We start from the raw sequence: 23,929 nt of genomic DNA, 5'->3' as shown, positions 1-23,929 counted from the left end.
ATTCATGGCACATATTCCCCCCCAAGATTTTAGCTCTGCAAAGGAAAGCTCATGAAGCAGCTCCTCTGCAAAAATAGGAATATTTTTGAGTATTTTAAACAAAAATTAGCTAGTCATGATGTTTCTTCACTAAAGGAAGAAAGAAGACTTGAACTGTTGCTAATGTGTACTTTGGGTATAACCATAACAATTTCTGATTATAAATCAGGCACGGGGCCTTTTTATGTTCTACAAACATGCTGCATTATTGTAGTTTCAATCCTGTAGTTTTCCCAAGCTGTATGATTTATGAGCTCTAGATATCCTGCAGTATTCCTTCAATTTCCCCCCTAATTTTACTTGTGAGCCTTTCAGACTGCAGCTCTGAAGCTGAAATTCCTGCAATTACTCCTAGAACACGGATAATTCCAATTCTTCTGTGCTCTATCATCACCCTTGCCCAAAACCTTTGGGGTAGTCTTTTTTAAGGAGGATTTTTTTCAGGAGATTCTGAGTTGAGGAAGTCTCACCAGATGGATGTGGTTTGCTCCACAGGACCGAGCCCAAAACCTGAATGAGCGGAGGACGAGCACGACCACCCTGACCGTGGACGTGCTCGATGGGGACGATTTGGGACCAATGTTCCTCCCCTGTGTGCTGGTGAACAACACCCGGGACTGCAGACCCCTCACCTACCAAGCCAGCCTGCCCGAGCTGACAGACCCTGTGAGTCCTCTGGGATTTTTCCAGCTTTTATCTCTTTGCCTGTCATCTTTCCCTGTGGGCACAGCTGTGGGAGCTGTAGCTAAAAGGTCACCTGTGCTTGATGCTGTGGTTTGTGTGCCAAGCAAGAGGAAACTGAGGTAAGATGCATGTGGGGATGATGGTGAAATTCCAGCTTGGATCCAGTGCCAAACTGACTGTTAGCTGCCAGGGCTGAGTCTTGTAAAAATTTGGTAAATTTGGGAATTGCTTTTCCTGATCTATCCCTGTTTCACTCTCAAAATATCCCCAAGAAGCACTTTTGGAAGGGAACTTGATGTTATTCCACTGAGGGTTGATATAAACTGTAGGAGAAAGATTTTTGGGAAGAGGAAGCATGAGTCACTGACCCCTGAAAGGATTTGTGTTGCTATTACCATGTTTTGATCAAGAGGCAGTGAAGAGCAGTGGGGGTTTATCCCATGTAGGTCCTTGTGCTAAGTCTGTCAGTTAATCCATCCATGGGGTCGGGTAAAGGTGAGTGTGAGGCTCATTTCACACTCCACGCACACATGAATCTCAAAATGATAACATTTTCATTTCTTCTTGCAACTTGGTGCCAACTGCCATTCCTTACAGCAGAGCTGCTGCTTGGAGATCTGCACCTCAGGTGGGAGGAACAGAAACAGGGATTGCTGAATTAATATTGATATGTGACCTCTGACTCATATAATTAAGAATAAAAAAAGGCAGGAGCAGTCGAATCACCAGGTATTGCCCCACCTGATTAACTCTGACATTAAGATAATGTTAAAATAATGTTCAGCTTTGGCATCAAGGTTTGTAACTTTGGTTGCTCATCACAGCACACACTCTGTGTCCTGCTGCTTCCAGCCAAGGGCAGGTTGAGGTTGGAGATGTGGAGATTCCTGCTCTTCCCTGCCTTGTCTCCCTTCCTGTCCTTGACTCGCTCTCTTTTCCCATCCCACACATTTTGGTCTCTTGCTTGGTGTGGCCTCAGGGCTCCTGCTGCAGTTACCCTTGGGATGGGTCAAGGGAAGGGAGAGGTGATCCCTATTTAACTTTGGAGTATTGATTTCCACATCTTCTCCGCACACACTTCTCCGCCTTGGTGTAAAGACCCTTTGTAGCTGCGTTGTGCTTGGGATTTGGAGAACTGCCTTGACTTTAAATTCTGCTTTAATCTGCTTTGGGCTTGGTGGCATTTTGAGGAAAAGGGCAGCTCCCTGTCCAGCTGAGTGTGGGACCTCCTCAGGATGAACACCCTGACTGTGCAGGATGAGGGACTGTGACCCCATTTCACCCGCACAGATCTGTTCTGATTGCCAGGGTGGGAGCAGATGAGGCAGGAATTACAAATAACTGCTGTTTTTATGGGTTTTTATCTGCTTATCTGGAGGTATAACACACACCAGACAGTTTTTGTGGTGCTGATTCCCAGTCAGAGGATTCCAGCTCCAGCTCTGCTGCTGCCCTTGGCCAGTCACGTTCCCCACTGGAAGACAAAGCAGTGTCTGCCAGGGAGAGAGGCTGGGCCAGGAGCAGTCTGACCTGGCATTTAGGTACTGAGCTGAAAACTCATTTATTTAAACTTCCTGAGCTGCAGCGTGCTCAGGGGCAGCTGCTTTTGTTTGGTTTTCAGCTTTTCTTGTGTCAAACTGCCCCTGATCTATGAAATGAGACCTGGGTTCTGTTGATGAACCACGAACTCTTCGCTGTTTATCTCTTTAGAGTACTTTTGATAAACCTAAGTGGAAGAAGTTATGCCATGAACCTCAAATATTTACTTGGCTTTTAAGCAATAATTCCTTTGGAAGATATGGATGATATTTGGATGATATTTATATTTATATTACATTTATCCTTTATATTTTTACGTGTTATATTTATTCTTTACTAAGCTACTCCACAGCTACAATTACCCTACTCCTGAAGCTAAAGGACTATTTTTAGTTTAACACCACCTTTTTTTTTGATTGCTTTTAATTTGCTTTTTAATTTTTCAATGAAGATGAGAAGGAATATTGATGAATGAGGAACAAAGTTGAATTATTCAGAGGCAGTAGCTGGAAAGAGAAGTTCTGTTTTACTGAGCAAGATGTCCACTCAGCTGACCTTAAAATAAAGCATTTAATGTCACTGGTAAGAGTAATATTTTTGTCCAGTACAGTTGGAGTCTACCCATGAATTTACTGAGGTGAAAAGTTGGGAATTAATTACTTCCTATTAGCTGAATTTCAATTTCCAAGAAAACCTGTGTTGTTTGTTGATTAGGTTTGGGGATTTTTGTTGTTTTTGTTACATTGCTTTATATTTATATCATATTTTAGTGTTTCTGTGTCTGATCAGCTCTGGTAATTAATTTTTCCTCCTCTTGTATCAGGAAGACTTGAATAAGTTAGCATTTATTATCAGGATGTGTGAGTCATCACGTGGAGTTAAAAATTACAACCTGATGAATATCTCATAACATGGGCAAGATAATTTCTCCTCCTTTTTTCCCCCTTCAGTCCATTCCTGCCACACTCACAATGTGAAAGTTTCCTCCACTTCTGTACTTTGTATTTTCCATTATCATGCAAAGAAAAGCCTGTTAAGCAGCAAAATATTGATTAGATTTATTTAATTAATTGCTGGGCTAGATTTGCAACCATGGGATTTATTTTGGGGTTCCATGGGGTTATTATGGGGTTTCATGGGGTTATTCTGGGGTTCCATGGGGTAATTATGGGATTTCACAGGCACAAAGGCACCCCATGACACCAAGGATTCTGTACTCAATCCACTCTTCTACAAATTCCTTGTTCTTGCACCTCTGATGGATCCTCCTGCAAGGAAAGGGTTTAGGTTTGTGTTGATTATGCCCAGAATCCTCAGGAATTGTGGCAGCAGGGACCTCACACCATTTGTGGGATCAGGTGCCCTCTGGAGCTGAGCCTGAACAGAGTATGGAGAAATGAAAGGCTAAAAAATAATAAATAAAACCTTCTCAAACAACAGTGAAGTTGAGAGGGGTGAAAAAGTACACTGGAGATCAGGAGGTGCCCCTGGAAGTCTTTATTAGTGAGAAGAACCTCTTCAGTTCCATCAGTTTGGAATCGGGGAAAAATCTGCATTTTTCTGAAAAGGTGGTTTAATCCTGCTGAGTGAGCTAGGGTTGGGAGCACAGAACACTTCCAGAGGGTATTAATCAGTGCTGGACAAATCAATTTTATGCTGATTATTGGTAATTAATTAACAATGTATAGGATGTGCTAATTAATTACCAATAATCTGCATGAAATTGGATTTGGACTTGAATTGGTTTTGGAATTGATGATCTCAAAGTTCATCTCCACCCTAGTTAATTCTGATTATTTTTGGTTTTGGGTACCTCTGGGCTTGAGGATGACAAGCACCTGACAATTCCTTCCAGCTGAATTCCCTTGCAGTTCCTTCCTTTGGCCCTGCAAATCCCAATTCCTCCCAAACACAAAACCTCCTGGAATGCTCTCCCAGGTACACATTCATATAAAACCTGCAGCAGCAGCAGCACAAGTTAAAATTCTAGAAACAACATCTCCCCATCTTGCTTATACTAACCAAAGAGAAAAACTTCATCAAAATGTTCTGGATTTCCTCCAGTGGTCATTAAATTAATTAATTAATTATTACCTTATTTTGCTGTAGGGAGTACCAGTACAAAAGACATTTGATCCAGGGATCTACCATGGAATGAACACCAGTTAAACACCTCTGAAGTGGGAGAGATTTGCTGGTTTACCTGGAACTCCCACACAGCTGCCAAGCAAAATTTTTAGGGCACTGAAAGGCACAGCCTTCAGATTTTGGCCTGTTAGGCTAAGTTGAAGTGGATATGTATGGCTAAATCCACTTTAATAGAAGCTTTCAACAGATGGGGAATGCCTCTCTTACCTGTGTGAGTGGTAAAATCCCACAGAATAATTGGTGTTTTTTTCTTGCTGACTTCTAAACCTGATTGCTTAAAGACAATTCACAGGGAGGGAATCATCCCTAATAACAATCAAACTGCATAAAACTAAAAAATTATCTTCAGCTGCCACATTGTCTTGTCTTTTTTATTTTTTTTTTTTCATGTTTGTTTGTTAGACATGGGACAGTTTAAACTGCAAATGTTCTCAGTTAATGTAGGGAGTTGTTGGTCTCTGGAGCAATTCAATCTCAATCTGCCTTTATTTTCTTTGCCTTATTTGTATTAAGATTTGGCTTTTTTAATTCGAACATGATAAAAGAGCTTTGCCAGCCATTGGCCTGTCGAGACTTACAAGCTGCATTTGTGATTCAGTGGCATCAAGCCTCAGGAAATTATTTGGGATTTGATTTGTTTCTAATTATTCCTTTCCCAGCTGAACAGGCTCTGTCCAGTTTTTGGGAGTGCTGCTAAATGCTTTGTAGGGGGTGGAATTTACACTTCCTGCTGGAATTAGCCCATGATTGACTACAGTTGTGTCTGCTGGCAAAACGAAATGTTCAAAGTCTGCCTTGCAGAGAAAACAGAGTTTTCATCATTAGGAGAATTGTTTCTCTTTATACAAATCATTTTGGGCAAGAAAAAAAGTGATTTTATGTTTTGAACAGGCAGCATCCAGTCCTGCTGTTAATTAGACTAAAATCTTTGGTGCAGGATAATTAGTGCTGGGCTGGGATTAATGGGAGTTCCTGGGTATTTTATTTCCAAAAATTATTTGGTGGACAGGGCATTGGTGTCACTTCAGGAAATAACCAGAGAAATATTTTAAAAACACTTCTATTAGTGATTCTTGTTCCTAAGTAAATTGGAAAATAACTTAATGACTGAGGCTCTGAACAGTCCCTCCACATTCCACTGAAAGAGGAGCAAATTGTCCCATTTTTGCAGGGATTAATTTTTCAGTAGCAACTTAGGTAAATGCTGTGAGTGGAGGGGAAATGCAGATTGACTTCCCTGACACCTCTGCAGCTGTCAGGGTGCTTTTTGTGGAAGAAGGCAGAGCTGTGGCCAAGCTATTTGCCACTGGAGGCAGATAACAATTTTTCTAATTAAATTTCGGCAGAGATGCAAGATGAACAGATAGGTGATCGTGAAGTGCTTTGGAAAGGGGAAAGCAAGGCAGAAGCAAGGATAAAAATCCTCTCCAGGCTGCAGCCACCCTGTTTATTCCAGGCAAACCTTTAATTTGCATTTCCCTCCCTCTTTTCACTCCAATTGCAGCCCCACAGAAGTCACCAGATTGATGTGGACTTCAGGGTAATGGATGAAGTTCACAATATTGGGCTGGTTTTTAACCTGGGTTAGTGATTTTGAGTGAATAACTCATCAAAGTCAAAATGGACAGCTTTGATCAGCTATTGATTATCTGCTGGTACCTGATAGGGAGCTATAAAAGGTGTTTCAAGTCTGTTGATGTGATTTTCCTTATCCTTCCTCTTTTTAGGATTGATTGTCTGTCTCCAACATGCCGTCCCTTGATAAGTAGGGTCATTTATTTTTTAGGAAAATGTCACTGAAAAGTAGCAAAGTATGAAAAGGTTGAAATCACAAAGATGTGATGTTATAGGTAATTAAATTTTATGTATTTGGGAGGATAACAGGATGGCTAATTAAAAAGAATTGTCAGTAAAACTGTGAGCTACTTTAATATGTGAATGCATAAACCTGAGAATAATCTCCCTTAGCAGCCAGGCAAGCTCTTCCCTTGGCTGACGTGTTGATCAGGCAGGACAGTCCCTGTTAATCTAAGATTAACCTGTATCTTTAAATGTAGATGTTTTTCAGATAGAAGAGAGGTTAATTTGCCTGGTATGCCCTTCAAAATCAAACAAAACCATGATTTTAACTTCCAAAATGTAATGATTGCCTAAAGAACTAGGTGTTTCAAACAACACTGTGGTTGAGAAAATTAGAGCAAGGCAGCAGAATAAAGGAATAAAATATGAAAGGCACTTTACTTCAGGGGATTTTAACCCAGTTGTGGTTCAGAAGTTGAGTTGCTGTCTGTGGGTAAATATATATATATATATATATATATATATAGTAGTTCTAATCCTTAAAAGTGGAGGTTTTAAGGGGAAAAGGATCATGCTTGCCTAAAAACTGAGAAGATTTTGGTCGAAAAAAAATGACGCAGGGAAAGAAAAATGTCCCTACAGATCATCTGAAGTTGGTTTTGGGTTGAGAGAAGCATATTTTGGGTATTGCTGGGGCTGAGTTATGGGACACAGAGGCCCTGGGGCTCCCTGGGTGTCACAGGAGCAGCTCTGGGAGCTCTCCAGAGGCTCAGGCTGGGCTGGAGATTTGGCTGCTGCTGAAAACAGGGACATTTTCTAGCTATTTATCAAGCTGGAAATCTCAAATCTGATTCCTTATCAAGGCAAGAATAAACTGGTAAAAATGACTGATTTTATAATTTATTCTTTTGTTTTCGAATCTGGGAATGTTCCATCTATTGCCTGTTATTTCTCATCATGGTTAGGAACTTAGAGGTGAGAAAATGTTCCGTTCTTTTGGCTTTGCCAGGAGTTGAGAAGGATAGGGGTTCTGAATTTGTTTGGAGGAAGTAACAGTGTCCTGAAATTCGAAGGAATTTCCTTTCAGGGAGGAAGAGGAGCTGCTTTGATCCCATCTTTGGTCGCAGCCACAGCAATCCAATCCATCCAAGGCTGGAGAGCGATCCCCAGGGCTTTGGTGTGGGCAGCAGGGCAGGTCCAGGAGCACAAACCACCTTTTTGTGCACCAAAACTGAGGCTAAAAATCCAATCAAAGATTTAATCAACGCCATGGATTAAAGAATTAATCCATCCTGTAAGATTCAATTCTGTTTTCTGTCCCATAGATCCGTGTTTGTTGCAGCACCACGAGGAGCTGTTGTCACAAAGGAAACATATGTAGCAATTTATTTGATCCTTAAATGTCACTTGGAAGCATTTGAAGGCTTTAAATGTTGACATTTAAACAAAATATTCTTGCAGTGATTAGCCAATTTTACTCCAGAAAAATTCTTATCTCTGTCACATCCCCGGGCCTTGCAGAGAGAATTATTTCAGTGCCTGGGCTGTCCCGTTAAACTGTAGCTGATCATTAGGGGTCAGGAGGAATTATTTCTCTTTTCAGCTTGTTGTCACAATTCACAGGGTGCAGATTAATTCCTCAATTAATCAAACATGGTCTGCAAAACCTTAATTGATGAATATTTGTAAGTACACATTAAAATGAAATCACTCTTGGAAATTAAATGAAAGGAAAATCCCCCTTCCCAGGACAGTCATTCTTGCTCTGCTCCATGCCATTAATAATTGTTTTGTGGAAAACGTTCCTTGAATCCTAAAGGTCTTTCCTGTGGAGAACATGGAAATTCCTGGTGAGTGGAACTTCCTCTCCTGACAGGAGAAAATGGGATTAATCTCCATTTGGCTCTGGATCCATACCCTGGGCAGCACAGCAGTGTTGGGGAGGCGGGGGAGTGCTTGGTAAATAATTCCTGCTTTTTGTCCTGGGATTGGAAAAGAAAAGCATTTAATAAACCCAGAATTTCCCTATTTCACCATAAAAATATGTGAGCTTAAGGATGAAGGATGTGAGTGTTACAGGTGAGGTGTGTACATGCACATATTTGCACAAATTTATTGAAACTACATCCAAAATTTAGCTGTCAAAACCCATTTTTTTCCTGTAACCTTCAATCTAAAAGTACCACTTTTAACATTCCGTTAAAATCAGTGTAATAAAATAGGTTTAATAATGGTGAGGCAGAATTTGTAGCTGGCTCTGGCTAAATCTCTCCCTAAAATTCTTGTTTTCTGACAGGGTGGCAAACTAATGAGGAGAGGACAGTGGTGGATACAGCTGGAATTAAGTAGTGAGGTAGTTCCAGATGACATTCCCACTCCTGAATTGGAGAAGTGCTTGTTGAGTACCCAAAAGAGAGGAAAACCAGTACCAGAAGCCATCAGCCTGTTGCCTTTAGGAAGAGAAATATAAATATATATGTATATGTATAGATATATGATAGAGAGAATTCTCTGTGAGAAACAACATTTATAGGGAAAGAAAATTGGGAAATTGGGTTAATAGTACATTTATTTAGTTGCAAAGAAATGACTCTTAGAAATTTAATTAAAAGTAATCTGGAAGTCGTTGTAGTGGTGCTACATGTTTGTTAAATATTTTCTGATTTTTGGGGAGATGTGTTTGTCTTAGGCTTCACAGTTTGCTCCTATGCACAGAAATCAGGATAATAAGAAATCCACATCAAGAATTTGAGGGATAATCAAGGAAACAGACTTTATAGTTGTATGGGGAAAAAAACCCAAATGTCAGAAAAGAAATGTTTGTTGTTCTTTAATGTCAGTCATCACCTTGGAAGGAGGAGAAGCTTTGGCCTGAATTCTGGTTGTGCTGAGGCAGGAAGCCCATTGCATAATGCATTTCATTTAGTCCCCTGCACAGACACTGCTGGGGACACTTCTTATCAAGCATGTCAGATACAGAAAAAGCAATTTAGTAAGCACTGTGATCAGATCCTGATGAAATTCAATTCTTTTTTGGCCCCGCTGTTCCTGGGAGACATCAGTGATAAAAATAGTCTCTGTTTTCCTCCGTGCTCAGGTTCATTATGCTTTCTTGCTGCTCTTTCAAAATGTTGGGAGTTTTTTCCTCTCAAGGTTGCTTTTTTTTTTTACAAATGAATGGAAAGAATTGTGTTCTCTGACAGCTTACTCTGTTAACAACCCAAGCTGCCAGGATATTTGAATTTTACAGTTTTCATTTCAAGAAATTGCATAAACATGGGGCATGACAGAAACCCGGGGACGCAGAGCCATGGGTTGTATTGAGCAGCTAAATCAGGTGCTTAAAGCTGCTTGATAATTTAGTGCTGAGTTTAGAAAGAAGGTGAATTGGATAATTAATCCTGTGTCTTAATTTTTCCCATTGGTCACTGAAACAGTTTTTTACCTACAGAGAAGACAGGAGAGGCCAGGTCACAGGTACCAACAGCATAAACTACCCACTGTGGATTTTTAGCTGTGGAAGGGGAACTTCTGGATAATAAATGGAGAGAAAATATTGTTTAGTTTTAAATTTGAAGATCACTTCTGGAGCCCAACACAGGAAGGACCTGGAGCTGCTGGAGAGTCCAAGGGTGCCACCAGGATGAGCAGAGGGATGGAGCAGCTCTGCTGGGAGGAAAGGCTGCACAGCTGGGATTGTTCACCTGGAGAGGAGAAGCTCTGGGGGGACAAAACTGTGGACTTGCAGGGCCTGAAGGAGTTGACATGAAAGATGGAGAGGGACTTTTCCAAGGGATGGAGTGCCAGCACAAAGGAGAATGGCTTCAAACTGCCAGAGAGCAGGTTTAGATTGGATACTAGGAGAACATTCCTCCCTGGAAGGGTGGGGAGGCCCAGGCAGAGCTTTGCCCAGAGAACCTGTCCAGAGGCCCCATCATTTCCCTGGAGGAGTTAAAAAAAATGTATGGATGTGGCACTTGAGGACATGGATTAATGGTGATTGATTGATTGATGGTTGGACTGTATGATCTACAGCTCTTTTTCAACCTTACTGATTCTATAATTCTAAGAAGTATAAATGCAGTGAATTAGCTGTAAATCTCTGGGGTTTAGCAATGTACATTTGGTTTCTTCAAGTTGTTGTGCCCATTTTTTGGAACGTGTTTCCAAGCCCAAAATTTTTGCTATGTAAACCTCTTTTTAGCTCCTGTGACATCTTGATCTAGCCATTTCCTGCAAAGAATTTATTCTCTTTCAGCTTCAGAGTGTGTTTTAAATCTGTGCCTGGGGTTCGCTTCCAAAGTCTCCAAAGCATTCAGTGGAGGTCTTGGCCCACAGTTTGTGTTCCTGCGTTGTGGCAACGCGAAGGGTCAGAGGGTCCCATTCCCCCTGGATTCCTGTACATCTCTGTGTCACATCAGCCTTCTGAGAGCAGCACAGGAATTCCTGCAGGCTCCTGATGTGAGCCTCTGCCTCCCCTGGGTCTGATCAAAGGCAGGAATGTGTAGCTGCCAGTGGGAAGGCAAGAAAAGAGGGAGAAGGGTGAGACCCTACAAATGGGAGATTTGATGTGACATGGTTTGACTAACGATGAGATTTTGGTGGTACCTCCTACATTTGTAGCACGATTTCTGCTTTTTGGATTGACTTCCTTTGTGGTTGGATAACTCCACTGAAACATTCCCCACGTTTTGCTGACATGCAAGTGCTCTGTGATGGATTTCAGCTCATTAGTGTTTTGTCACAGCCCTTGTTGTGCTGGCAGAGCAGCTGAGGCAGCAGCAAGGAATGATGTTGGAATGGTTCTGCAGCTCTCCCTGCTGTTTTAGTGCTGAGCATTGGCAAAGTCACAGGCTGTTCTGCACAGCATGGAGAGAACTCAGCTCATTTCCCACTTACAGCTCATATTCCAAGCTCAGGAGAGCACAAGGAGAACCAGTGTGACCATAATGATTCATCAATTCATCAAGAAGGTTGTTGGTTTAACAGTGCAGGGCTCCCTGGGAAGGGGATCTGGATGGTACCAGGGGCAATGCGTGTTGCTTTAGTGATATTTTCCATCTGGAGAAAAGCTCTTCAGCCTTGTTTTCCAGAGGGATGAGAGTTCAGCAAATTCCTCAGCTGAGCTGTGAGAATGATGCAGGTGGAACGTCCTGAGACTTTATCTGAAGTCCACTGGCCACAGTTAGAGCTGCCTGCAAAAATAATAATTTTTAGGGTATCAAATATTGTCATGAGATGTCCAGTGGGAACTGAATGTGCTAATACAGAATCCCAGGGTGGCTCAGGTGGCCCCACCCCAGGAGCTCCAGGTCCCTCTGGTTTAGGTTTCTGGCCACCTCAGTGCCTTAACAACTCAGTTTTCAGTGGGACTCGTGGGTAGAAAATATCTTACTGTGTTTAACTCAATAATAAGTTGACAGTGTAGGTTTTTGTCCCTTCTCTCAGTGGATTTCTTGAGTTCACCTTGATGAATCCAAAGAAAACTTTGGGAACTCTTGCCTTCCATGCAGTTTTATCCTTTGCAGTATTTTCCACTTGTGTGGTGGCCCTGGTCCATGAGCCCCAGGGATGTCTCTGGCTGTGAATCATCACAGCAGAGTCACCAGAGTGAAACCTGGAGCTGGCTCATGGTCTGGTATCCTCAGTTGTACAGAAAGCACCTCTCAGGAATGCATTTTCTGCTCAGAAAAGAACCTTCCTACTTGGGAAATGTTGGCTTCAGCTGGCTCTCAGTTTCCTAGAACACAATGGTTTTCATGGTAACAAGCAAAAACCCAAAATACACCACAAAATCCCCCAAAATACACCCCACAAATTAAAAAGGCAGCTCTGGGCAGAAAATTGTGTTATTCCAGCTCCCAAAATGTGCCATTTCCTATCGCTTCCTTCTCACCATCCCCAGTGGAAGTTTTCCCTAAGTATCTATGGTTGGCAAATTCAGCTTTGCATGTCAGGTAGATGGAAAAGATAGAAAATCTGATTTTTTAAATCCTTGTTGTCAGCTGTGCAACAATTATTGTTGTACCCTGACTTTATAAACAATTCCACACTGTCCACATCCTTTTATTGGAAGCCTGGCATTCCTGGACATCTTAAAATAATTTTAAAAACATATATATAAAATATACTGAAATATAAAAGAAAATAAAAATATAAAATAAAAATAAAAAATAAAAATACTTTTATTTTAAAAGTCATGTTGATTTTGGGGTGTTTTTTCCTTTGTTCTTGAAAGCTCCAAAATAATATTCTTTATCTTAGTTCTAAATTCCCTCATAACTATTCCGTGGGATCATGAGATGGTGAAATCAATGCATAGGTGGTTGCCCAAAAATCCTGTTTGGATTTTTGAATGCAACCGCACTCCTGAATTATTGAGCACCATTTAAATACATTAATTAAAAATATCAGCTGTTTCTTTTATTCACAATCCTCAGTGGGAGTCTAAAACCCCCTGGCACAAATGGGACTTAAAATTGTCTTGTTCCATCCATAACATCTCTGAAGGCCATGGAGATTTGCAAGACCTGCTGGACATCCCACATGGAGAAGGTGCTGCTGCGCTTCCGAGGTGAACACAAAAGGAGGGGAAAATGAGGTTTTTGCTGCTACTTTATTCTCTCTGAGCTTTTTTAAAGTATTTTTCTGCCTTGATCATCTCCTGGCCCTGAAGACTCCCTGGCAGGCTCCCCGATCATGGGTCTGTTTGAAGGAGGATTTTTAAATATTTATTAATATTTGTGCTAAAAGTTGCAAGGTGGGGTTTGGGTTCTGCTTTTTGGCCTACCCAGCTCTGCTGTACTGAACACCTGGAAGTCAATTAATCACCCCACCATTATCTGAGGAAGCTTTTCCCTAACGAGGAAAATAAACTACTGCATATTCCACCCTCAGATGGGCAAGATCCTGTTTCTTTTAATCTCCTGCCAGAGCTTGGGCAGCCTTTCATGTTCCCCGTGGCAGAGGTTGGGATTTGAAGGCCAGCTGTTTATTCTGAGTGATGTCCCTGCCCCTCTGTGGCTCTGTGTTGCCTTTCCTGGCACTTTTTCCATCCTTTCCCTGCCAAACCCCCACCCTGTGTTCTTGCTTTGCATTCAGTTGGCACCCATGGGCACCTCAGACACTTCACTCCTTCATTAAACTGTTTTCCCTTCATTTTAATGAGCTTCCATCTCCTCATGAAGCTCCTGAGAAGGAGCCTGGTAGGGGGCCTTTATTTTGGCCTCTTGCAAGGATGTTGGATACCTAAGGAAGACTCCTACTTTTACTCCTCATTTTTTAAAATAATTATTTCTGATTAAAAGCATATACACACTTCCTTAAACTTTCTATGTGTGTTTTAATTAATTTATTAACATGCTATTACCCATTTATTAATGTAATAGCTGCTTTATTGTTTTATGTTTTCATAATTCTAATTTCTAAATTTGAATGAAAAAGATGCTGCATTGTCTGTGGACTATTAAAGCAATGTGAAAGCACCTTGAGTTTTGCTTCAAGGCACATCAGCCAATTCAATTCAAAACAGGTTTAAATTATTACAGCTGGGGCTGTTTAGCCTGGAGAAGAGAAAGTTGTGGGGAGGCCCTGCAGCCCCAGCCAGGGTCTGAAGGGATCCAGGGAAGCTGGAGAGGGACCCTGCAACAGGAACTGGAGTGCCAGGGCAAGGGGAATGGGTTCAGACTGACACGGGGGAAATTTAGATGGTTTTGGATTGGAAGGGACCTTAAAGCCCATCCAGTGCCCCCCTGCCATGTCAGGGACACCTCCCACTGTCCCAGGCTGCTCCAAGCCCTGTCCAGCCTGGCCTTGGGCACTGCCAGGGATCCAGGGGCAGCCACAGCTGCTCTGGGCATTAATGGTTAATTTAAACCCTGACTAATAGATGGGGTTGGTTTTGTTGTGGGTGTGTTTCTAACTCGAATGTGGGGTTTTCTGAGAGGGCTCCAACTGATCTGTGAATTTAAAAATAGCATTTTAGTCTTGGTCAGTTTTCTGCATAATCTTCTCTCTTCCCATGCAGCTTCTATGCCATCCTAAAGCCTTTTAAAAATTCAAGCAGATGTCAAATATATCTTCTTCTCTCTTTCGTTCTGTCTATTTTGAGCTTGTCTCCCTCATTATGCTTTTAAGAGTTTAATTTTTCAAAGAATCCCAAATGGAATCGGGTGATGACAAAGGACCTGGCCAGTGGGACAGGCACAGGGACAACAACCATGAGCAAGAGTGGAGTGAGGAGCTTCCCAGTCCCAATTTGGGAGGCCAAGAGCATCCATCCTCACTTTTTAATGTGCCTATCCCTGATATGTCTGTACTTTAAGTTATTTAAGTGTGGAAAAGGCTGGAAGAGCCTCTGGACTTGAGAAACCTGTTGGAAATTCCTGAGGGGACTCAGCTTGGGGTGTGGTGGCAGGTAGGTGACCGTGGGGCTGCCTACATGAGGGGTCAATAAACTGCCTTTCCTCCATCCCTGGCTCCTTCTCCTCCTCCTGGCTCATCTCTTTTCCCTCTCAGCCTCCCCTCAGCAGCACCAAAGCTCTCACACCTCCCTTCCAGCTCTCAGCAGGATGATTTCTCACAGCTCTGCCAAAACTTGGCCGAGCGTGGACTCGTCTCATTCCTATTCCCACACTAAATTTCAGGTCCCCTCTTGCAGAACACAGAGCTTTCCAGAGGAAAGGATGCCAGGACAAGTTGTATGTGGGGAAAAAAAAAAAAAAAAAAAAAGGGTGGCTTTTCACAGAACTCATTAAGGGTTTTTGTCATGCAGAAAAGCATTCCAAGGGGAGGGGAAAGCCTGGTGTGCAAACATCCATGTGTGGTACATTTGTGGTTGGATCAGCAGCCAAGGTCACTCAAACTGTGGAAGTTGGGAATGGCAGCTCTGGAGTTGCCACTGGAGGCTGGATTGACAGAGATGAAAGCTGGTACCAGCTTTGGGGTGACCTGTGACCTTCCAGGACCTGAAGGAGCTACAAGAAAGATGGAGAGAGACTATTTACAAAGGATGGAGTGCCAGGACACAGGGAATGGCTTCAAACTGGAAGAAAGTAGGGTTAGATGGGATCTTGGGAAGGAATTGTTGCCTAGGAGGGTGGGCAGGCCCTGGCACAGGGTGCCCAGAGCAGCTGGGGCTGCCCCTGGATCTCTGGCAGTGCCCAAGGCCAGGTTGGACAGGGCTTGGAGCAGCCTGGGACAGTGGAAGGTGTCCCTGCCATGGCAGGGGGTGGGACTGGATGGGCTTTAAGGTCATTTCCAACACAAATCATGCTGGGATTTTGTGATTCATTTCCTCTGGGATCTGTTCTAAGGCTGTATCTCACAGAAAGGAGGCTGCTGTAGAAATGTTTATGTTGCTTGGTTTGTTTAGATTTAAAGGGGCCATGAGCTGTAAATATTCTTCTTTTTCTGAAGGTTCTTTCTCCTCCAATGCCCTTCCCAGTGAGATGATGCTGTGCTAAACCTCCAGATCTCCATGCTGGCTTTCTAATTGCTCTGTTTCCAATGTGATTTCTCTTTTCAGGCCCATGTGAATCCCATCAGTGTCTCTCCACCCATCCAAGCCATAGATCAGGACCGAAACATCCAGCCTCCTTCTGAGCGACCAGGCATCCTCTACTCCATCCTCGTTGGTTGGTGTCTGCTGCTTTTCCTACCCCTCCCAATCTGTTCATGAGCAGCCAGGAAAAGATTGCCTGGGAGAGTGGAACCCTGTGTAAAAATTCCTCCTGTGGTCTGTGGGATGTTTGGAATTATTCTTCTGCCTGTTGGTGTTAATTTGCCAGGTGGAAGTTGATTTCACATGGTTATTTATTAGTGTTTATTCAGATTAAATCCAGAATTGTTGTCTGGTTTAATGACTGGAACAACACAGCGAGGGAAAGGAGAATGCTGCTGGGATGTACTTTCCATTGACAAACACAAAAAAAGAGGCTAAAAAAAGGCAGAGCAGATTTTTATCCCAAAAATCACATGGCACAGGGCAGATCCAAGGATCTTGCCACATCCACCTCTAACTTTGCTGCCTGTGAGCTTTCCTTTATAATTTAAAGTTTGTTTAGTTGATTATCCTGCTCTCTTCTTTTCCCTTTTGCTTCCCTGTGTTTGGCATTTGTTTCTGGGCTTGTAGGGTGTGACCATAGTCAGAAGTTGCAGGACTCCACCTGCTCGGCTGGTCCCAAAATCCACATGGGGACCTTTGTGTGGGATTTGGAAATGGGGAATTTTGTGGAATCACATCTTTTCCTGGCTTCCCTATGTTGAGCTCCATGGTTTCCCCAGCCATGGAGAGGGGTGGAAGTGAGGATTTTGAGGAGCACATCGTGGTGGTTTTGCTCTGCACATGGACTTATTCATAAATGTCATAAATTGATTTTATTCCTAAGTTCTGCAGGGACAGCTCCAACCCAGGGCCGGCTTCTTAAGGTTTTTTGCATAATTTACAAAGTTCTTCAGGAGTGAAATTATTAAAGATTATGTGTCACTAACCTGGGCTGTTGGCAGTATTGGACTGGCTGTTCTGACCTCCAAGAAAAAATTCACAAAGGTGTGGTGCAGCACTTTGGGTTGGTTTGGGAACCATTTTTTTCTCTTCCCTTTTTTTTCCCTTCTTTTCTTTTTCTTCTTTCTTTTGTCCTTTTTTTCCTTCTTTAAGTTTTTTCTGTTCTTCCTCCATTTCTTTATTCTTTTTTACTTTCTTTTTATTTCCATATTTTTCATTTCTTTCCCTTCTATTTTCCCTTTTGTTATTTTTCTTTCTATTTTCTTTCACTTTTCTTATTCTCCTTTTTTCCTTCTTATGTTTTCCTTCTTTTTCCCCTCCTTCCTTTCTTTTTTCCATCTCTTCCCCTTCCTCCCTAACCTTTTTGATCTTTTTTCTTATTTTTTTGTTCTTTTTTCTTTTCTTTTTACCCATCTTTTCTTCTTTTCCTCCTTTATTTTATTTTTCTCTATTTCTATTTTTCTACTCTATCTTTTCTTTATTTTAGCTTCATTTGCCCATACTTTCCTTTTTACTTAATTTTATTTTTCCTTTTCTATTATTTCTATTTTATTTGTTGCCTGCTTTTTTCCTTCTTTATTTTTTCTCCTTCCTATTTTCCTTTTCTTCCTTATTTCCCCCTTGTATTTTCCTTTCTTCTCCTCCCTTTCTTTTTTCCCCTCTTTCCCCTTCCCGTATATTTTAATTTTTTTCATTTTTTCCCTCTTTTCATCCTTTTTTCTTTCCTAATTTTTCCATTTTTTTCCTCATTTCTTTTTTCTACTTTCTTTATTTAAAAAATTCTTTTTTGCTTTATTTTCCTGTTTGCTTCTTTGTACCTTCCTTTATGCCTGATTTTTCCCCGTCCCTTCACTCTTTTTTTTCTTTTCCCTTGTCTGGTTTTCTCTCTTTATTTTCCCTCCCCTGTGCTCTTCCTAAGGATTTCTTTTTGGATTTTAAGTCTTCCTTTATCTCTTCCAGGATTTGCTATTTCTGTTTTAGCCTCAGAAAATATTAAGCAGTTTCACAGCCAACAGCCCTTGCAGATATTTCTCATTATGTGGATTTTCTCCCCACTTTTCTTTAGATCTAAACCTCCTTCTCCTTAATATTTTTGGGAATATCCTTTTTTGAACACTGGGAGGTTTGAATCTGCGGAATGAGGGAATAAGATAGTTATTAGAATGATATTAAGTTTTATTGGATTTGACTCCATTTTACTTTGTTCTTTTTTTTCCCCCCCACCTGTGCAAGGCACATGCTCTGGGAACTGTGGATATCTGATATATTTAACATTTGGGAATGGGATATTTAGAGGGTTTTGTTGGTTTTTTTTTTTTGATAATACATTAATTTTTGCAATCTTGGCTTTTGGAAATGTTAATTTCTTTAGGTCTTTGCAATACACCCACATTCCCTTGACTTATCTAGGTGTGAAGCAAGGTCCCTCCCTTTATTTTTATTATCAATGTTATTGATTTTACCAGTAAATTTCATTTTTTTGACCAGAAAAAATTATAATTTAATAGTAAAATGTATTATGTTTAATAGTAAATTACTAGCAAAATATTCTTTTTAGGTGTAATTTGGAACCTTTATTTTCTCTGGGGCCAATATTTGAGAAAAGCTGAATTTTCCTTTCAATCATAGGCTTTTGTTACCCTTGGAACTGGCTCTGTGATTTCTGCTGCTGGTTTTGGACACTTTTGGTTGGTATTTTATAGAAAGAGCCAAAAATGCACAATAACTTGTGGAAACAGGGGGGATCCTCTCCAGTCTTGTGTCCATTTCAAGCCCCAGGTCTCACAAAATCCATCCTCTGGCTCTGGGAAAAGCAAATTGAGAGGAGTCCTTTCCTTCTCCCTTTGCTGGCTCTCCACATTCTGATCCCTCATCTTCTCCAAATACATGGAATTTCTGGAGCCAGCAGCTCATCCCTGGATTTTAGCACAGGCAGAGGTGGACTGAGGGCTGCTGTGAGCTGTCAAAATTCAATTTATTTTGTAGCTGCAGAAGAGATATCCCTGTTCCTGGGAAAGCTGGCTCCCAGAGTTTAGGGATCCAGCAGTCTGAGCTCTGAATCTGGGGAGCTCAGTCAGGATGTGGGCATCCACCTGTGTTATCCCTAATTTTTGCTTTTTTTACCATCCACCTTGCTGCCCTTTCCTCCTTTCCCTGCTGAGGTTGGTTTGGTTGTTAGTGGAGTTTTTCAGGCTGTTTTTATCCCTTCCTTTTTTTCCCCCTGGATTCTTTCCTGCAATCCTTACACAATATTAGCCTCATCTTCCCTTCTCTAGACCCTTTTGTGATTTTTACTTTCCTCCCCTGCATATTTGTTCTCTTTTAGGACATCTCTTGTTTTTTCCTTTCTCTGAATTTTTGCTTTTTTTGTCCCTAATTTTGTGACAGTTTTTAGCTTCAGCAACAGCCCTGGTGATGTGCAGTCTCTAAATCCAGCAATCTGTTACCTGCCAAAAGTTTAGGGGACCTGCTGGGTGCCTTAAGCTCTTCAAAAATTAGATTAATTAATTAGAACTTGAAATTAAAAAGCAGGACAAGGGGATACAGGACCTGGAGCATGAAGCTCTGCATTTGTGCTGGTGGTATAAGAGAAAAAATAAACCATGGTGGTTCTTTTGCTGCTTTTTGGGTCAATGATATAGATGTAGACTAAAAGTCACAGAAAAAAAAAAAAAGTATGTCTCTGTGGAGATATATATGAATATATAATACAGATAATATAATATGTTTTAATTATATATATATATAATATATATTATATGTGTATAATTTATTTATCTAGCAGATGGTTGTCATTGGAGGATTGCAAATGAAATTTTTACAGTAATTTAACTCCTGGCTTTCTGAAAGTACTTTCTAAGCATTGCACTTGTAAGGGGAACAAAAACCAGGAACATTTATCAGGAAAAGTGATCTTCCCTCGTGTTCAATCCATCCCTCAGCCCTGCCTGGAGGTTGGGTTTGGCAGGGCCAGGTTTGTGCTGCTCCCAGGGCAGCTTTAGGGGCACAGGGGTGTTTATTTTGGGATTTTCATCCCTTGAGGCAGGAGTGCCTTCTGCCCTCAGCTGCTGACAGCTGCTCTCAGACCTAACCCCCTCAAGATTTTAGGCTTATAATCAGAATTTTGGCTCCTTGGGATGCTCTCGCAGTATTGCTGAGCTGGGAGTGCTGGAGTTCACTCTGTGTGGAGCCCTTGGGCTTTCTGGGCTCTTTTGCACCATTTCTTTGAGGATCCCAGGGTTCAGAATTGCTGTAGCTGGGATTTTCTCTCCTCCTGTGCCAGGCTGTGGTGCTGGAACCTTTTAGCTTTAGGCACACGTGCATTTTTGGGCTGCAGCTGCCAGGCACAGCCCTTCCTCCATCTCCATGAGCTCCCAAATCCATTCAGGCTCTGAGGCTTCTGTTTTCACCAGCCTGGAGAACATCCTGGAAATCCACAGCCAGGAAAACACCATTTACAACTGACAATAAACTGAGATTTCATCTGGTGCTTTCTCCCTGAGGAGAAACTTTTCCCAGAAGGATTCCTAAAATAGCCTGTCATTACCATTTTGTTATTACTTATATATATTATTTATGTGCTATTAATAATACTCCTGTTGTTATCAAGTACTTAGGGAGTCCCAGTTGAGAGGAATCTTTGTGGTTTTGGAGAGTAAGGAAATAATAATATTAAACACATTATATTATTCTTAAGCTCCATGTCCACATAATGCAATATTTTATCCTTCCAATAACAGAATGAGGCTTTGTTCCTTTGATTAATGAGTAAAATAAACACAATGCTGAACTAAGCCTTTCAGAGCTGTTCAAACCTCAATGTCTTTTTTACAGGTACTCCTGAGGATTATCCCCAGTATTTCCACATGAATCTCACAACGGCTGAACTGACGCTCCTCAAGCCAATAAATAGGGATTTACACCAGAAATTTGACTTGGTTATTAAGGTAATTTGGGCTGCATTTTTTCAGAGTTTTTATATTCTTTGGAAAACAAAATGCTCTGGAGAAAATGAAGGGTGAGCCTGCTTGTCTTGTCTGCAGTTTTCTCTTTATTTTTAGCCTTTTCCTCTTTTACTTGCTGAGCTTGGTTTTGTTGTTAGTGAAATTTTTCAGGTGTATTTTTTCCCTTTTTTTTTTTCCTGGATTTTTCTTTACATCCTTGTACAATAATAGCCTCATCTTCCCTTCTCCAGATCCCTTTGTGACTCTTAGCCTGTCAGGTGTCACTTGGCTCCATCAGGGGAGGAAGGGGGTGTGAAGCATTTGTGGAAAGGGAATAAACCTTGGTGGAGTTGTAGCATTTCAAGTTGCATTGTGTGAACAAGCTCAGCATCACTTCTCGCCTCGCTTTTTATGAGTCCTGTTGTCCTAAGAATGCAGCTGGTCTCTGTTTCACAGCCCATTCCAGCAGATCATAGGAAAACAGAGCTTTGTGTGAGTGGTGAATGATGACAGAATCCCAGTGATGCCTTGAGAAGGCTGGCCTCGAACAGAGCCAGACAGGGCTAAAGAATGAAGCAGGGATTTATTAAAAGCATCTCCTCAATGGATCCAACCTTGGGCAGCACAAGAGCCCAGCCAGGGCTGCACCCAAAATGAACCAAAATGGTCCCAAAATGCACGAGTGCTCATGGGAGCTCTCACTTAGATCAGTTCTGCTCCAGTTTGCTTATTGGAGTTAATTGTTAATTGTCCCATCTTTTTTTATTGTTCTCTCTTCAGTCCATGTTGTTTATGCTCTTGGGTCTGAGATCTGAATAGGCTGTCCTTGGTCCCAAGCTGGAGAAGGCACTGTTTGGTCTCCCTGCTCTGTGAATAGAGATCAGCACCCTCTAATATGAAACCCAGACCCACACTCTAAAGCAGCAGAGAATGTGAAAAATATAAAAGCTAAAACCTGAGGTATCATTAGCACAGTTCAGGTTGGGGTAGCAGTGAATAATATCTGAGTACTGAATATTCACAGCATCCCAGGGTGGGTGAGGCTGGAGGAGCGGAGTGGGCAGCTGGTGGCACCTCCCTGCTCCAGCAGGGCCATCCCAGAGCCCAGGGCACAGCATTGTGTGCACACAGCTCTGCCCCAGCCCCAGGGAGGAGAGCCCCCAGGCTCTGTGCACAATGTGCTCAGGGCCGGCACTGCCCAGGGAAGAAGTTGTGCCTCCTGTGCAGGGGGAATTGCTGGGGCTCCTCTCCAGCCTGAGCAGCCCCAGCTCCCTCAGCCTGTCCTGGGCACCCCAATGCTCCAGGCCCTTGCTCAGCTCCAGCAGCTCCTGGCCCTGCTGTGCTGAGGCTCCAGAGCTGGACACAGCACCCAGAGGTGCCTCCAGGGCTGTCCCCGGGCCAGGATCCCTCCCTGACCCGCTGCCAGAGCTCCTCTGCTGCCCCAGCTCCCAGTGCTGGGAAAAGCCCTAAAACTCAGCCCAGCCCTGGCAGTGTCCAAGGCCGGGTTGGACACCGGGGCTTGGAGCAGCCTGGGACAGTGGAAGGTGTCCCTGTCCATGGCAGGAGTGGCACTGGATGGGCTTTGAGGTCCCTTCCAACCCAAACCATTCCATTACTCTAAATATCCTAAGGAGCTACAGGTTAAAGCCCTGCAGCCCTTTCTTTCCAAACTTGGGCTCCACAATACATCAATTAAAAAATCAATTAGCTGGTATGGGAGGTTATTTTCTGTGCTTGTATAGCAACTCGGGCCTATAATGGCTATGTTTATAGGATTTAGGATGTTCCTGTTGCTGTGGTAAATGTGCAGTCAGGGAAAATAAGGAAACAGTAAGGCAAAGCATCACTCTGTAAGAATGATTATGTGCCACGTGCTAAAACAGTAAAAGTTTTAATGCTGTATCCTTCAGGGACCATTAGAATAATGGCTCAGGCTTGAACCAAATCAAACCTTCAGCTTTTTGTGTTGCACATTTCTTATTTCTTGCAGTTGTAGGATCTGATTCTGTTTTACCTGGAGGGGTGCAACATGTGATGCTTGCCTTCAAACAGAAAATCTGTGGTTTCTGCAGCATGCACTCAGTTTAATCTTTAAAATATTCCTTCTGATATGAGAAGATCGATTTTTTTTCCCTCTGTTAAGATAATATGGAGAATTGTAAAATAGAAAAGGTGGTTAAGTCAATACAGGAATATTTGAATGCAGGACGGAAAGTGGACAGGAAATCGGGCCCTTACCTGCATTGCTGATAAATGTTGACTTCTCAAATAGGGAGACAATGAAAAAAGTGAATGATCCTAATAAGAAATGCTGGATTTCAGCCTTCCTCTACCTCTGCAATATATTAGATGATAAGCAAGGAGAAAACCAATTTTGCCCTCCAATGGAAGATCTTGGCACTTCCTGCCAAGAAATGTGAGCATTATTACAACATCCTTCCAAAAAAAACAGTGGATCTTTGCGGGGTTCCCATTGAAATTTCCATGTGGCAACAGCAAGGCTGCCAAAAAAAGTGGATTAAATCTTTAAACTGAAAGAGCTTAATTAAAATTACAATGGCATGACCACTGCACTGTAGACATGAGATTGTTCTTGTTACCAGCTCTAAAAAGTGCCAGACATGTTTTATTTATTTTTTTTAAGCATGAAGCAAATGGGAGAATTAATCAAATTGATGCACTTTGCTCCTTTCCTATTTGAGCAGGGGTTATTTATCAATCTGACAGAATCTGAGCTGGCACTTCCATTATGATCCATTTGCAAAGAGGATGGGCTACAGGAGGCTGGGTGTGCTGGCATGGGCAGGGAAGTGCTTATAGAGGGAATTCCTGTACTTTGGAAAATTTACCATACCTGAAAAAGAACCGATTTTGACAAACTTGCTCATGCTGGGGGTGACTCAGTTCACAGGGACTCACTTTTGGAGTAGACCAAGCATGAGGAGCTGCAGGAGTTTCTCCTCAGTATTTGCAGTGGGTTGATATCCAGTAATTAAGGAAAAAGTCGTGACATTTGTCCATTCAGAGCTGCTAGAAAACCTGTAGGAGTTGCAACAGAAAAGAAAAAAAGAAAAAAACAAAAAACAAAAAAAACAAACTGGAAGTATTTTGATGCTAATGAAGGGCAGAGAATTCCAGACTGGTTTGGGTTGGAAGGGACCTTAAAGCCCACCCAGTGCCACCCCTGCCATGGCAGGGACACCTTCCACTGTCCCAGGCTGCTCCAAGCCCTGTCCAGCCTGGCCTTGGGCACTGCCAGGGATCCAGGGGC

General features: G+C 42.2%; 1 protein-coding gene across 1 annotated transcript in view; it reads left to right on the top strand.

Moving 5' to 3' along the window:
* PCDH15 (protocadherin related 15) overlaps positions 1–23,929 on the top strand; it is a 633,545-nt gene that overhangs the window by 450,414 nt on the left and 159,202 nt on the right. Inside the window, exons 11-13 of the mRNA XM_077784512.1 lie at positions 535–705; positions 15,737–15,845; positions 20,549–20,661. Coding sequence (XP_077640638.1) covers positions 535–705; positions 15,737–15,845; positions 20,549–20,661 — 393 coding nt within the window. The remainder of the gene's footprint in view (positions 1–534; positions 706–15,736; positions 15,846–20,548; positions 20,662–23,929) is intronic.

Source organism: Lonchura striata, chromosome 7 (genome assembly GCF_046129695.1).
Source record: "Lonchura striata isolate bLonStr1 chromosome 7, bLonStr1.mat, whole genome shotgun sequence".
Taxonomy (NCBI): Eukaryota; Metazoa; Chordata; class Aves; order Passeriformes; family Estrildidae; genus Lonchura; species Lonchura striata.
Note: the sequence above shows the minus strand (reverse complement) of the source record. Positions and strands in the feature narration are given on the sequence as shown.